This window comes from Chaetodon trifascialis, chromosome 16 (assembly GCF_039877785.1).
Source record: "Chaetodon trifascialis isolate fChaTrf1 chromosome 16, fChaTrf1.hap1, whole genome shotgun sequence".
In the NCBI taxonomy this organism is placed as follows: domain Eukaryota; kingdom Metazoa; phylum Chordata; class Actinopteri; order Chaetodontiformes; family Chaetodontidae; genus Chaetodon; species Chaetodon trifascialis.
The window spans coordinates 24,710,974-24,727,863 of NC_092071.1; the positions used below are offsets into that span (position 1 = coordinate 24,710,974).

Genomic DNA, 16,890 nt, shown 5'->3' on the forward strand with positions numbered 1-16,890 from the left:
GATGGTCTGACCACATTCATCTCTCGGCATTATAATTCTACATGCTATATGCTACTTGGCCACAGGAAGAGGCACTGCAACGGGGCTAATCCAGCCAACACGCTGGATGCTACACCACATGTACTGCAGATAAAAGAACAGTTCAACATTTGGGAAATGCGCTTGTTGGCTTCCTTGCCAAAAGTTACTCTAGATGAGGTGATTGGTACAACTCTAATGTCTACAATGTAAATATGAAGCTACCATAAGCAGTCAGTCAGTTCAGCTTTTCATACAGACTGGAAACACAGGGAAATAGCGAACCTGGCTCTGTCCAAGAGTAATAAAATCCACCTACCAGCATCTCTAAGGCTTACAAATTAAAACATTTTATTTTGTTTGCTTAATCTGTACAGAAAACAATGTGTAAAAGCAACAATTTATAGTCGTTGTTAAGCTATTCCTTAAAGATCATTTTAACAGCCAGTTGGTAACATCCTGTTAAATGATCAATATTTTTTAGATACTGTTAGTTATGATTATCTCTAACAGCCAAGACAGGAGTGGGAAGGCAGACAGGAAACTTCTTAAACCATGACCCAAATACCGACATGCTGCACATAGCAAACCATGAATTTAGTGGACCGCTCCACCCCTGTTCAGCATGTCATACATTTATACGCAGGTTTAATATAGCTGCATATTTTACATACACTTGAAGTTTGCTGCTCCTAGAGTGACAAGTTGCTCTGGGTCCATCCATTCATGCTCAACCGTGGTCACATTAGCCTAGCAGCTGAAGAAGCATCTGATACATTTATATGGTTGAGTTTGCCTTGTCTTTCCAAGACTTTATCCATTCTACAGAATAATGGACATCTTCACACAAACCAACAGTCTCCCAGAGTCTCTTTAAGTCATGTAGAAGATTAAGTGAATGTAGACTAACCCCAGAAAGAGGAAACAAATTGACTTACATTCGTGCCTTAGATCATTTTTAGTTCAGCTTAAGCGCAGAGGAACAGAAGTGTCTGGTTGAAAGCTTCAGTAGGTAATGAAAAAAGAACAAAATTGCTTTTCTAACCAAGAGAAGGGGATTTCCTATGTCAATCAAACACAGAGATTACTGCCTGAAGTTTTAGCATGTTTTTTTATCTCATGAATGATTCCCCTGTGATAAACTGAACTGCACATAAGTTTCTACAGACATCATACCGACACCAGAGAGATAGAGATAAGTGTGAGTGGAGAGAAGAAAGTTGAATATACACTTTGGGATGAGTGCGACACTGGTGGATGACCACAGCTGTGACAATACAGCCTGGGGTCATCTTCCTTGCCAGCTCAGCCCTTAAACCTCTCCCTCATTGCCATCATGTCATGAGATTACGGTTTTCATGGAAGACTTCTGAGGTCTGTACAGCCACTTTTTCCCACAGCTACAAAAGCAGGTGTGATCCTGTCTTGTGCTGGTTACCAGTGGGAGGAAGAGAAACAGCAAGACAGAAAAAGAATCAGTTACTATGGAAATATCACCAATATTGCTATAGGAACTGGAGCACCAGAGCACGCTTTGTCTAGGATCTAGTTGTAATCGTCTCTCAGAAAGAAGCTCATGGTAATATGTGATGCTCTTATGAATTAATTTGTCAGGCTTTGTGTCCCAGCTGACATAATAGACCTCTATCAGATGGAAATTAGCGTCTCCTCAGGGTAAAACATACAAAACATGAGAGTGCTTCAGAAATACGCTTTTTAACTTTTTGCTTGATTCCAGTCAGCGTCCCAGTGCTACAGTGGGTGGTTAGAATATCTAGAATCAAAGGGCCATTTCACTAATGATTCACAGTCATATCCTCCTGACTACCAGAAAAAAAATATTATCCAATCACAATTTTTTTTTAAATTCCCCAATCTTTTTAAACACTTAAATACTATGCTAAAATGCAGTTAAAATAATTCAGACAGTGTTTTAATGTGTTGTTAAGAGACTTATGTAAAATATCCATCCATCGATCCATTTTCTATACCGCCTATCCCTTTTGGGGTTGCAGAGGGGCTGGAGCCTATCCCAACTGTCAACGGGCGAGAGGCGGAGTACACCCTGGACCGGTGGCTAGTCGATCGCAGAGCAACATATACAGACAAACAACCATTCATGCTCACACTCACACCTAGGGGCAATTTTTAGTCACCAATTAACCTAATGAGCATGTTTTTGGTCTGTGGGAGGAAGCCGGAGTACCCGGAGAGAACCCACGCATGCATGGGAAGAACATGCAAACTTCACACAGAAAGGCCCCGCCCGGGGATCAAACCTGCAATCTTCTTGCTGTGAGGCACGCGCACTACCTGCTGCCCCACCGTGCTGCCTTATATAAAATATGCCAACAAAAATTTAAGCCAAAATTTGCTCAATAAAAAGTATTCTGCACTCACTTTTCCTCTTCCCATAAAATGCACTTTTGCCATTTTCCTTAATGAGAAAGAGAAAGGTACCACAGCCCCACCCCTTCACATTTGGTATCATTGAAATGCCCTAAATGTTCTCTGTAGATTGCAAAATGAGTTAATTCAGTAGAATGCAGTGGGTGGGAGATGCATGATATTACATATAAAGATTTTGGATAAAACCAGCTATATACTTGATTTTAATACATTTGTTTTACAGTGAATAACCATCTTTTAATGTGTAAAATAACTATTTTGAGTATCTCTAGGCTGTCGTTATTTTATTTATTTATTTATTTTTGCCTTTTAATTCAGTTGTCCTCCTGTGCCATAATTCTGTGACTCTCACAGCACAGTTGGCATTATTTTTTTGTTCCTTTCATTTTTTCTTTCAAAACGCTTTGAAAATTACCCTTTTCTGGCTTGGCTATACTGTGCCCAGAGCTCATATTGAACTTTTGAGTACTGTGACCAGAAGTTTAGTGGTCATGTGTGCAGAGCCAAAACTCTAGAGAAATACCAACGGAGACTTTAAAGAGATGCAGAAGTAGAGCCCACAGGACACCTGGCACCCTTAACACAGCATGCATTGTGAAGGGCAAGTCTTTATCATCTATCTGGGGTTACTAAACAACCAAGTCATCAAGTCCTTCTTAGGGAAATTAATCACAACAATCTGAGATCATCAAGTAAGTGTGTCAGTTACTGCCTTGTGTGACATTCCTTTTGAAGTTTACAATTGAGACACTTACAGAATTATCCAGTCTAACTATTCAGGCAGATTTTTGTGTCAGTTGCCTTCTTAACCAGTTCTAAATGGATCTGGAAAGATAGTAAACTAAAGCTGAAACCAGTAGTCCATTCTTGGAGTAGTCGATCAACAGAAAACCAACAGTATCCATTTGGATAATTGATTAATCATTTAGGTCATTTTTAAAGCAAAGATGTGAAACAAAGACAAAACAAGTAACTTGTGGTTAATGGCTAGAGAATTAATTAAGAAAACATGACAGATCAATCAATTATGACAATAATTATTTGTGGCAGCAGCCTTGTATTAAACTGAAGATCTTGTAATGAAGCATATCTTGCAATGAAGTTACATTGTGTTTTTAGATTAACCTGATAAGCAATGTTTTTTTATTAGCTACGTATAGTTTAGCAGCACTATTAAAGTAAACACATATTGGTAGACTTTTTTAATAATAACCAGTATTTGACACCATTCAGAGATTCACAATTTGACACTGATGTGGACCTTATTATGGACTTTAAGAATACTTTTCATTTGATGATTAGAAGTCCCAAACATACCACAACACAGAAAACTTATATTGCTAATTACTTGCTTGTTTTCTTGTTGACTTTGAGTAGCTTTTGATATGACAATGAACACATTTCCTTTTTCTTTTTTTGTCTTTTTCCATTATTCAGGGGTTGTGGAGAGAACAAGCAGCATAGGTGATGTGTGTATGACTGATGGCCCAGTGTGCCCAGTTGAATCTCCCGCAACATTTACATTCTTCATTTCTCCACCACAGAGATAGATCGTGCTTTCACTGCTCACCAAACATATCATTGTTTGCTTCCATGCTTTGCTTGTTTACCTTAATTTCAATTAGAAACGTGGTGCTGAATATGTACCAGGGGTATCTAGGCCATGTTATTCATGTAACAGTAGCTACATGCAGTGAATATATAGCATGTACAGTATGTTCTCATATCCATGAAGCTGGCTCTACACGTGTGTACGGAAGCACATGCTCATTCTACTTCGCTTACTTAAGGTTAGATAATCTTAACATAGCACAGAAAATGTGTGGCACACACAGTATATTTTCTCATGTTGTCATTTTTATAAACTGTTTCAAAATCATTTCATCATTCCATCATTTGGAGCGAGGACACAGCCTTGAAGCTGTCAGTGGTTGATATGACTGCATGGTCAGGGAGCAGCAGAGTGTTTTATTGAGATGGCCCGTTATTTCTGTGGGACTGGGAAAGAAAGTCATTGATCAGTCTGCACTTATTGAACAGACACATTCCTTCTCCTTGTTCAGACTGAATACAATAACAAATAGAAATATAATACAAGAATATGAATGGCCTCATGGTTGGTCATGTCAGCAGCTCATTTACTGATAGAGCCAGACTCGTCTGAGAGGCTCCGTGCAACTCAAGCAGCATGCAAATATGTGAAGAGTTTCCAAACAGCAACTGGTTGATAGTAAGTGAACCTGGGTGTATATACTTTGATGTCTGAGCTTCCAGAGGGGCGTGGGAATATTCTCCACAGGCACAGGGCGGAGGCATTCCACAGGGAATATCCAAGGTTGCTTAATTGGACCTTTCTATTTATGCTACCGACCTCACCTTTCTGGATTCACCGAGCAGCAGTACAGGAAATAAGCCTGGTTTCCCAGGGGGGCAACAGAAAAAAGGAAGGATTCATTACACACTACAGGCATCAGGAAATACACAGCTCCTCTGTGCCTATTGTATTATTCAGTGATCTACAACCTGAGGGGTTTATGAGGGCATTACACTAAGATTACAGAGAAAACACTGCGCCCATCATGGGGGTGGCATGGAAGATTAAAAAAAAAACAAAAAAAAACTTTGATGCAGATTTGCAGATTGCCAGATCTCACACAGCTGTGTCCAACCAAAAAGCAGAGAAAAAAGATTTATGGCATATGTAGGTCACTGAGCACCTGCATGGTTTAAAAGCTAATAATCCACATCCCACACATCTTCCACACACACCCGTCATGTTTGGCTCGAGTGTGAGAGAGAGTTGTGTCACACTTCCACAATGACCAGGCACACAAAAAAATAAGTAATACTTTGTTATCATTGATTCGACCGGTACAAGGCTATTCAAGCAGTCAAGAACACAGACAGGATAAGTATGACATGATCATGGAAGGATGTGTCTGGAGGAGAGATGGAAAACACCGCTCTCATAACACACTGTCAGCACTCCCTGGGCTTTCAAAAGATATTACCCAGAAGGCAGCCGTTGATCATTAATTGGAGGAGAGTTATTTAATTCCTGCCTAAATTTGCACCTTTTTTATGTTTGTTTGTCTTATAGCTACATGTATTGGAAGCAGACATTAATATTTGTATTTGTATTTGTAATATAAGTGAATAGAGTGAAAAACAGGGAAAAAAAAGGTTGCTTTCATTCATTAAACACATTGCAAGATTTCTTAGGATACAGTTACTTCATTTGTTAATCCACAATTTACTTTCTGCCAGTAAACAAATAGGAATTCAGCACATACCTGAAACTTTGCAAATTAACAATTATTTTCATTAATCCATTAACCGGCAGATTATTTTCATGGTTAAACAATTGATTGTTTTGTCTATAAAATTCTCGAAAATGAAAGAATTTTCCATTGTCAAAGAATGTCCAGTCTAAACCGTAGCACGTTGGCATTTTTGTTTGAAAAAAATACTCAAAAGATTAATCAATTATCAAAATACGTCAGTAACTTTCTTCTTTCTCTCTTTTGTTTCAGCTCTATAAATTACTTAAGGCTGCATGTTCCTTTTGAACTGCATGGTTTCTGCTGCAAGATTCAGTGTCATTTAAAATGCTGCTTTTCAGTGCTCTATAAATCAAAAACCTTTTCAAAATACTCAGTTCATCTATCAGACTTGAAAACTGGTAGAAAACTTCTCTAACGTCTGGATCAGAAAGTGTATTTCCAGCTAATCATAGTAACAATGTGCAGCACAGGAACAGGGGGTAAACTCCATTAGCTCTGTCAGACCATAGTTGAAAAGGAGTTCTGCATTTAATGGAAAGTCATGATATGCAGTTAATCACCTGGAATAATTTATCATCAACTTCGGATTCTATTTCTACTCAGCGTATTCTGGTATTTTGGACTCTTGGCATACGTGGCCTAGTTAGATTTGGTATTAAGTTACACAGTACATGCAGTACATTTGAAACTTAAACCCAGAAGTAAGCAGTGACATGACTTGCATGCACCAGCTTTTGTCAGAAACAGGAAAAAGAATTGCATATTTCTACAAGGGCGTAAATGAATTAAGTTAACTGATAGGGACTTTTATTGAAGAGTATCAGCACCATTGTGTAAACATGGATTCAGTCATATTATCTGGTACCTTCCAGAGTAAAGAAAAGCTTTCAGTCACTTTATATCAGAACAAGGAGCTCTCAGAAACACTGGGAGTTGAAAAGCATTTCTCCTCCGCACACAGCTTTTAACTCTGCCAGAACTGTGAGTGCCTTTCTGCATGTTGCACCATGGAAGCTAAATAGGTGTCAGGCTTCAACTGGGTTGGTGATGTTTTGACTGTCACGTTTCTGAAAAGAAGTGCAGATTCTCATCCTAAGTCTCTTGCAATTGTTTGTTGAAGTTCTCAGTTCGAGAACTGCTTTTTTAGGTTGCCAAGAACTTTTCATTTAATGCCGTAGAGTGAAACTTATTGCACTTGGGACCAAACTTTGTTGTCTTTGCTGCTGTTGCACAGCACAGAATAAATTAGATCTGGAGATTCAAAGCCAAATTAGATATTTAATGAAATTTACATCGCCAAACCAAACCTGTCATGTCGTAGAGCTATATTTCCCTAAAAGTAGCTTCAAATGAAAGTACAGTCATTTTGATTCCTGTAGGCAAAGAGTCTTTTTTTCTTCCCTCCACTGGGAGGTCAGGGTCAGCTACATATAGAGCAGCACCCTGGAGCTGGTCAGGAGTCAGAGTTTTGCTCCTGGGCTCCTCAGCAGGAAAGATGGTTGTGTAGAAGGCTGTTTGAAACCAATTTTTCTAATTGAGGACTTATCTTCATAGTCATGGTTATCAACTGATCACGACCTAAATAGGGCCTCTAATGTTTACATCTCATCTGATACAAGAATGTCACTACAGTCAGAGCATGACCTTCAGATTTTCCAAGCAACTTCCTGAGGGTCGATCTCTTATTGTCAAATGTAGGTGTGACCTACTTTAGACCTCCATGAAGTGTTCTTACCGTCAGCAGTGGCTAAAAACAAGCTGTCGTCTTGTCATGATCTCTAGAAAGGCCGTGGGCTAATCAGCTTACCCTGTCTGCTCTAGCATGTGACCCTAGACACTGCTGTGTGTCCAGTTGGTAGAGGTCAGTTTATCCCTGTTTGAGCAGTTTTTTGAATGAGAGGCTACCGCTAATTACTGGCATTAGTACCGAAATACTCTGTGCTGTGCTCGGGCTACATTCAGTGTCCCTTTATGTTACATCTCTGTAGTCATTTTGCTTTTCTTTGTGCTCATTTTTTGTCTCCTTGGATTGACTTACCAACAATAAATGTTAATGGTCACTTCATAAAGAGGTTCAGGTCCAGGGGCCCCAGGCCTGTACCCAGTCTGCCTTTTCAGTAATTCATCTGTGATTCTCATGAACCTAATTACCTATCACCTTCTGATTCTGGAATGGAGTCCACAAGAACATGTTCCAGAGCTGGACAACCACTGAAAATATCTTATAAATCAGTTCTGTTACACTTCTACATAGTACAGGTTACCTTGATGATAGAAACCATTTCTGTACAATGGATCACTGAGATCGTCCGCTCTCAGCCAGATGTAATAAATGTGAAGGCAGCCTCTTTTTAAGATTCAGCCAGGGGTTGGCAGCAAGAGAGGTTGCACAAATAGAAGATTAGGCATTCCATAGATTTCCAGTGACAGTAGAATCTACACAAGTGACCCTGCATGCGAGAGCCATACCATCATTTTTTTGTCTCTGGAAATGTTCACAAATGTGCTCCACAGTTAACATTCATGTGGAAGTGACTTTGTGTGGATCTGTTTGTGGACCATAGGCTGTCAGGATGACTCAGCAGTGCCCCTCTCAAGGCCCTAACCCTCCACCACATACCAACACAGATCTGTGCAGGGTGCTTTTGCACCATTAGTCCCACATGGGCAACAGCATCAGGCTCAGAGAGAGAGAGAGAGAGAGAGAGAGAGAGAGAGAGAGAGAGAGAGAGAGAGAGAGAGAGAGAGAGAGAGAGAGAAGGGTTCGGCAGGCAGTTGAACTACTGGCATGGTGAGCTTGCCCTGAAAAGGGCACATGCCTCCCTGCGCAATTATCCACTGTGCATAGAAACAGCACCCCCACCCTCATCACAGACACACACAATGGTTTGATCAACACAACTAAAAATGGAAGAAGGACAGTCACAGAACATGACCAAACAGCACCAGGATGTTAAGATCATACGGCTGATGTGGAAGTCACATTTATTGTCACTCCAAATGTGTTTGTGAAGTTGAAGTTGAGTGAACATGTTACAAACATCCCCAAGGAGAGCGTTAAAATAACATCAGTGGATGTCAGCTGGTATTGTGCATGTAGCATGAGATCTTCACTGTATCATGAAAATTCATGCTCTGGAGAGTTTCATGTTGCATTGCTTCTTCTTTCATGTTTTGCAGGCTATTTCAGCGCATTAGCTGTCGTCCTGAGAACAAGTAACAATTCACCTTGGACCGATGAGTTTGACAGTAAGAGCAAATGAACAAATACCACCACAGAAAGTGCATAAACAGCTTGTCTTTTTCACATCAGTCATATCACTCCCTTTTCCTCTACCCTGCAGAAGTTGAGTTGTCATGTTTGATTGAGTCCATTTCTACAACCAATCCCAGAATTGAATGGAAGAAGATAACAAATGAGGGACCAAGTTATGTGTACTTTGACAAGAAGATCTCAGGTAATAAATGCACAAACAAGTCTAATGTCTGTCTCCTCTCTTATCTACAGTTGATATAGTTATTACTGAGATTGTTGGACATGTTTGTCTTCCAACAGGTGACCTAGAGAACAGAGCAGTGATCAGAGAACCTGCCACATTACTAATAACCAATGCCACAAGATCGGACACAGCCAAATATCGTTGCGAGGTCACCGCCGCTGATGACCAGAAGTCATTTGATGAGATTGTGATTGACCTCGTTGTAAGAGGTACTCTGACTTACCTGCATCTGCAATGATTACCTCTACCTCACCTGCAGTGATAATCTGTATGTGTGTTAGGCCTGTATTGCATGTAGAGTCAAAGATATGAAAATATGATAACGTTTCGAGCTGTTATTGTGTCCTCAAAGAGAGACCTTGCTCCGTGATTCACACTTTCGATGCTGTAAGATGAAACCGTGTTGTAGGTCGCACCAACCCTTTGGCATACATACGAGGATGTGTTATGACCAGACCTGCCCAGCTGCAAAGGCGTGTTCTAGGCTATAAGAGGAAACTCTGAAACTGCATCTGCTCTGAATTGCAGTGCTAAAGAAAGCAAGCACTGCGTGTTTTGGTGGCATTTTTTGGCACGGGCCAAAACTCATGTACCCGTCATGTCAGTCCAGTGAACCAGGGTGACATTGTGTTTTTAGAGCATCAAAGTCAATCATAAACCCTGCAGCATCATGTAGGAATGTGCCAGTTTAGTTATCACTGTGATGCTTATAGAACATAAAAACTCATCTGAGGTGTAAAGCTCCCCATGGACACTGTGATCATATGTTCTATGTCACCACAGTAAAGCCGGTGGTGCCGAAATGCAGTGTCCCAAAATCAGTGCCTTTTGGGAAGTCAGCTGAGCTGAGCTGCGTGGAGGAAGAGGGCTTCCCCAAGTCTCAGTACCAGTGGTTCAAGAACAGAGAGGAGATTCCCGACGACCCAAAGACCAGCCTCAAGTTCTTCAACTCCTCATACACGCTCAGCACAGAAACAGGAACTCTGGTTAGTATTTGTGCGCATGTGTTTGCACAGGACACGCATGAGCAGCAAGGGCGGGGCAGTGGGGACGGTGGCCTGACACCCAGGGGTGGGGGCAGATATTTTGGGGAGACAGTTGATGGTGCGAGAGGGCTTGAGCCACGAGGGGAATCTGCTGTCCTCGTTTGCACATTCCTCAATTCTCGCTTGCTTACCAGCACAGCTCGATGTGCTCAGCGGCTCGCCTCGAACACTCTGCTGTCAACCTTCATGCTGGCCTCTAAGATGTGACACACCAAAGCATACTGCAGTATGCGAAACTCTAGGGCAAGTGTTACAAGCTGAAACAAATGGTTGAAGTTTACAGTCAGCTGTAAACTAATTACTTGGTAATGGTAATTTGCGTGGTACTTATCTCGTTTTGACTGTTATTTTTAGGCTGTTAACAAAAACACGGTTATCACTCCCCTCTGCTACCGCACTCCCATGTGAGGAAGTCATGCCCATCAGCAGATGTAGAGTGGAATTTATTCCTATTTTGTATTAGATAGGATTACATGATCTGGCTAGCAAGTTTCAGCTTCATCATTTTTAGAAACTTATTGGAGTTGCTTGTTCATCATGTTTTTTCCAGGATCAACATTTTTTTGTTATTATTTTTTGGATGTTAGCTTATTGCAAGACACCACAAATTTGCAGTATTTGATTATTTCTGCAGTTTCACAATATGTGTGTATATTTTTTCTTCAACATAAAAACCTTATGAAGAAGATGAACTTTGACATACATAACTGTATATATACATAAAATGGAGCGGAGCAGAAACATACAAAAACATACACAGCAAATGTGTTGCCAAAAAGAAAATAACAATAATAAATTAATTCTTTTGAATGATTTATGAACTAGAGATCTTGCTTTAAACCCAAATTGAGACATAATGTTCTCCATATGTCTACAGTGTCCTTCCTATTATTTTCAGAATATGTCTGATAACAATAGTGAGCGCAGTGAGAATACACAGAGCAGCAGACTGCCCACAGTTTTATGTATTTTTGAAAAGGCAAATGTAATGTAGCTCTCTTCCGTCCTGGATCCCAGAGGATTTAATCTGATATCAGTACAGAACACCTCTGACCACTGAGTTGCTTCATTTCTTCACACTTTCATCAGAAACAGCGCAGTAAGTGCAATTCGGTTGAATTTTCATATTTAACATCCTTTGACATGGTAATGACCATTTGTCAGTTATCAGAAAGACTGTAAATGTGGTATGAATGTCACTCCTCCTCTACTCACAGTAAAGTAACTGTGACAGCTGTTAACTCCCTCCATGCTGACTGTACCTACTATGACCTGCCTCTGACTTTGTATTGACTTTATCCCATTTCTAAAACCTTCTATAAACAAGTATTGACTAAACAAACATTGACAGTTTGAGCGTCAGATTAGGACTTTACGTTAATCAGATTTCTGTTTGTGATCACTCCGATGCAGAAGTTCATTGCTGTCAGAAAAGAAGATGCAGGCGAGTACTTCTGCCGAGCGAAGAATGATGCAGGATACTCTGAGTGTCCACCCCAGCAGATGGAAGTCTGTAAGTGTATCACAGATACAAATCTACTGTATGACCTACGTTATGATGAAATCCCTCATCAGGGCAGATAGACACTTGCTGCTGATGTTGTGTCATTTAAAAAGATATTGAAGACTGCCCCCCAGTGTGTTATCCTGTCTTTTAAGGCTAACCAAATGTCAGTGTTTAATTTCTGCCTTTTTACTCAAACTCCACAGATGATATTGATGTTGTTGGGATTGTACTGGGAGTGCTGGTGGTGGTCATCGTGCTCTTATGTATAACAGTGGGCATCTGCTGTGCATATAAGCGAGGCTTCTTCTCTAGCCAAAAACAGGCAGGGAACAAGTAAGACATCAAGACACTGTCATGCTTAACAAATGATCAACAAATGCACGTATTCCTCTCAAACCAGCACTGCCCCAACCTCTCATCATGAAACCATGATGTGCTTTGTGTCTTTTAGCTACAAGGTTCCAGCTAAAGGAGATGGAGTGGACTACGTCAGGACAGAGGATGAGGTTTGTAAACAGCAGTTTAATCTAGATGCCTATATAATGTGCAGATGATGCTATTAAAATAGAACGCTGTCATTTCAAAACTAGTGAGGACAGTCCAATCAGCGTATCAATCATCCTGTTTGATGTCTAACAATAATGTACATTTGATGAATTAATATGTGCTACATAAATAACCACAGCGTTTGAAGATTTTACTGATTGGTATAATTGCACTTGAGTGGTGGTGGGCAGAAGTATTGTTATGCAGACAGTTGATTTAGAGCATCTACTTGGGGAGTGGAACTTAGGCTCGCATAAAGACACACAGCTTTATCAGTCTGACGAGAAGAATGTGTAGGCGTCTTACTGTCTTTGTGTGTGTACAAAGTTTTAGTGGTAAGTCTACACAAATGTTTCCAAATCTGAATATGGCTCATCGGTGACTTTGGTGTGTCGACTGTGTATGAAAGTCACACTAATTCCAGTTTTCTAGAGCATCAATCTCTCAACTAAGGCAGATTTGAACTGTTAGAGAAACTAAGTTGTAAAATCTCTCAGCACTAACATAGTGTAGGGGGGAGGAAAATGGAGCAAAAACATCTGTATTGCTTCTTACTTACCTACTTCTCCTGTTTGGTTGTTCAATGCAGGGGGATTTCCGACACAAGTCATCATTTGTGATCTGAAAAGGGAGAGGATGATGAGGGGCATTGTGCTGATTGAAGGACATGACATGTGGGACTGCACTCCACACTGTCTGACCACGGAGCTGCCACAGTTCATGCTCTGAGCTCTCAGCATGACTGAAATTCAACTACTCAAGTTTGCCAAAGGTGACAAGATTCCACAGGACAACAATATAGTATGTTAAACTATTACATATGTCGCGACTGAGATTCATTTGTCCACTTTTATCACCGCCAACTGAATTCTTTTGCTAAATTATGGCGTCGTTACTTTACAGTTATTGCATGGTTTCAAATACCGGTTTAGGTGGAGAAAATGAAACATTTCTTTGTTCTGCAGGTAGAAAAGGAGTTCCTCCAAAGTCAGTCTATCATGACACCTTTCTACTATAAACGTGTAGCTTCAAAACTTTGTCATTTGTATACCATTTCTTTTCTACTGTTGAAATTTGTTAGACTATTTTTGATGGAATATATTTTAAAATGCCTATAGATAAAGGTTTACTTTTTTAAATATTTGTAAAATACTAACGTGTTTTTTTTTTTTTTTTTTGGATGTGGATAAAAATGTGTAACACTTTAACCACTTTGCATCAAGCTGGAAGCATTTACACCTTTGCAATCGAAAGGTAGAAAGACAAATGAAAAATGGCTTGTATTAGCATATCAAGTTGTGGTCTTACATATTTAATTTCTCCTCTGGGAATGCCCAGTTTCTGTTGTGAGAGACTTCCATGTTGATGTCTGTAGTCTTTGTCAGAGGCTTTGAAGAGTGCCAGTCAAATGCTGTGAAACACTGTACACAATCAGTGCTGCATTTTCTTGATTTTAAGTGTCCTTCTATGCTTGCTGTTGATCTTGTATATATTGAATTTACTGTCCAGGATAGAGGTTTGTTGTCATACACATGTTCAGTATTACACTATAATAATGTTAGTAATAATAAAGCAGGGTTTGCAAGTTAACTTTCCAGACCCAAACAAAACTAGAGGATCTGCATGAACAATTGTAATACTGTGGTACTTTGACGTTTTACTGTGTGGAAGCCCTTATTGAATTGCAAGTAGAAACAAATAGGATGACCTGATACAGAGAAGAAAGTGTTATCAGGACATTGTTAGCTGAGCTACTGAGTGACTACTGACCTGTTTTTAAGATACAATTACTAAAGGCACCAACAATGTCAGAGATAATGTCCCAACTCCGTAGTACACACAGACTGATCCAGTCAGGTAGACCATGTTAATGACACTACATGGTCTTTGACATGGATCCTGGCTGGTATTTGTTCATGTCCAGTCTGTTTACAACTTATTTTTGCTAATACTTTTGCTCATTAGAGAGTAGAGCTCATCTAACATTTCTAACTTTTAGTTGTGACTAAATAATGTTTTAGTTGGAAAGAAAAATCATTTTAGGTTTGACTGAAGCTCATATTGTACTCATTCCTCTCAGCAAAGCTGAAGGCACACAGAGCTGACCCGACACTGCAGTGCTCAAGTAACATGCAGCTGGGGTCTGGAGGGTTAACAGTTGTACTGATTGTATATAGATATTTGTTCTTTTTTTCTTTCTCTCAAGATTATGTAAAGTGGTGAACAATGTAAAAAAAAAAAAAAAAAAAAAGTAATTGAGGCAATATGAAACTCTTTCCATTTGTATAACTGAGAAAAGGTGACATTTTATCCTACACTGCCAATTCCAAAAAAGTAAATTATAAGATAAAACAGAATACAATCATTTGCAACCAACAGCAGTTTTACAAAGTGTTCCTGAGCTCATGTAATAATTTCCTTTATAAATCATGTGTTCACAAAGAAGTGAACCTCTGTCCATCCCCAAGTATTTTTGGAGCATTCCATGACATTACCAGTCTTTTGTTGCTCCTGTCCCAATTTGTTTGAAATGTGTTGCTGCATCAATTTCAGAATAAGCATATATTTATAAAAATCTATGAAGTTGATGACATCAAACATTTCATATAATGTCTTTGTACTGTTTTCAGTTGAGCATATGCCAAAAAGGATAGCAAATGATCACATTCTGTTTAATATGTGCTTTACACAACATCCACACTTTTTTGGAATCAGGGCTGTATCATTCCTAACAATGAACAAGAGCTTCTTATAAGCAGCAAATTCAGTGACGACCCTTGAGTCAGTTTTAAAAAGGTATTCAGAACAAACAGCAACTTGTTGGATGTTCCATTATTTTTGGTTACTTCTCGTCATCTTTTTGAGCTCCAACCAGATAAAGAAATCATGCAAACACGAGATACATATAGTATTCATGTAACTTCCATGTTGCTCATACAAATCTCTTGTTCAGCTGCTATGGATGCATTTTACTCAGCAAGTGTGTGTGTAGTGTAAAATGTTTGCTGAATATCAGTCATGGTAGAGAAGATCTGCCCAACATTTGCACATAGGAAGTTGTCAACACTGCTCAGTCTTTTCCAAGTTAACCTGTTGCATTAAGGAACCAAGAGAAAGCGTTTCTAAGTGTACTATTAACTCAATTAAGTTTGCAAATGACTCCTGTTCCAGATACATTATATGGTGAGATACAAGTGACGCAGCACACAGATACATACATTTCCCCTCTTCATTTGTACAAATTTCATTCCTCTTAAGTGCCTTCTGCCTTTAAAGTAGTCCAGTTTCTCTGCAGCCATGCTCTCTCCCACTTGTACATTTCTGCGATACTGTTGGAGGCTTCATGTTTTGCAATCACGGCGTTTGAGAGGAATGATATCACTGCAAATTTCCACTTCCCTTCTTTACATAATTTATCTGCAAATTTGTAAATAGCTTTTTTCATAGATTTGAAGGTGTAGACATGTTGAAGTAGGAATAGAAATATATTAGTGCCTAAATATAGTGGGGATTATTTTTGGTAAAGACACATAGCACTATTAGGCAAAAGAAGAAGATGCATACCCAAAGCAGGGACATTTGTATATGAGCTGTGGTTTATAACATGTTTAACAAGATTGTCCTGTGTTGTCCTGGCTGACTGATGTGTTTTCCTTTAGAGCACCAACAGAAAGGGGAATTTGATTTTGAACACCACCACTGCTGTCAGAAATGAAGTGTTGTGCAGCTGTGATGGAGCTCTAATTATTCAGTGTTTTATAAAGCAGAGTTCATGCAAAGTGTCAGCCGCAAACAGCAAGCGGAAATCATGTACAGCAGCTCCGTACCATGTCGCCCACAGGCAGTCCTGAACCAGTTTGTTTGTAATCTGGCTGGATGTTATTAAGCAGTGGTGACACACACACACACACACACACACACACACACACACACACACACACACACACACACACTCACACACACACTCACACACACACACACACACACACACACACACACACACACACACACACACACACACACACACACACACACACACATACAATCACACCACTGTAAGAGATACTTTCCAGTGTGGCATCTGTATTGAGGGGAAAGTTAACTACTATCCAAACTATCTCACCATTCTCTTTCACCTCAAGGATAGCAGCACTCCACTGATCCAGCACTGTTGCACTGTTAAACTGAGGACTCTTCATTTTCTGAACCAAACTCACATACAGTAGAATGTCCATGTGGGGCCTGCTGGGGCTGTTTTTGCTCATTTTTGAACCACTCTATTTGTGATTAATAAAACTCACTTCTAATATTACTGGATACATTGTGTTTGGTTTTTCTTCTCCTGTGTGTGTGTGTGTGTGTGTGTGTGTGTGTGTGTGTGTGTGTGTGTGTGTGTGTGTGTGTGTGTGTGTGTGTGTGTGTGTGTGTGTGTGAGAGAGAGACAGACAGACAGACAGAAGTGAGGATTCTTGGTCTTGTTACTCCCAATCCTCCTCAGTGACTCCAGAGTCTCCTGCTATTCACAGAAATCCTGTTCAGTATGAAAGTTCATCAAATATCCCACTGACAGCATCTTTATT

General features: G+C 39.9%; 1 protein-coding gene across 1 annotated transcript in view; it reads left to right on the forward strand.

The window, feature by feature from the left end:
• Positions 1-16,619, forward strand: part of LOC139344506 (junctional adhesion molecule 3B-like) — a 34,492-nt gene extending 17,873 nt beyond the window's left edge. Inside the window, exons 2-9 of the mRNA XM_070982752.1 lie at positions 8,892-8,960; positions 9,056-9,169; positions 9,268-9,420; positions 9,995-10,197; positions 11,671-11,770; positions 11,968-12,097; positions 12,216-12,270; positions 12,900-16,619. Of these exons, the coding sequence (XP_070838853.1) occupies positions 8,892-8,960; positions 9,056-9,169; positions 9,268-9,420; positions 9,995-10,197; positions 11,671-11,770; positions 11,968-12,097; positions 12,216-12,270; positions 12,900-12,935 (860 nt within the window). The 3' untranslated portion in view covers positions 12,936-16,619. The remainder of the gene's footprint in view (positions 1-8,891; positions 8,961-9,055; positions 9,170-9,267; positions 9,421-9,994; positions 10,198-11,670; positions 11,771-11,967; positions 12,098-12,215; positions 12,271-12,899) is intronic.
• Positions 16,620-16,890: the final 271 nt, after the last annotated feature.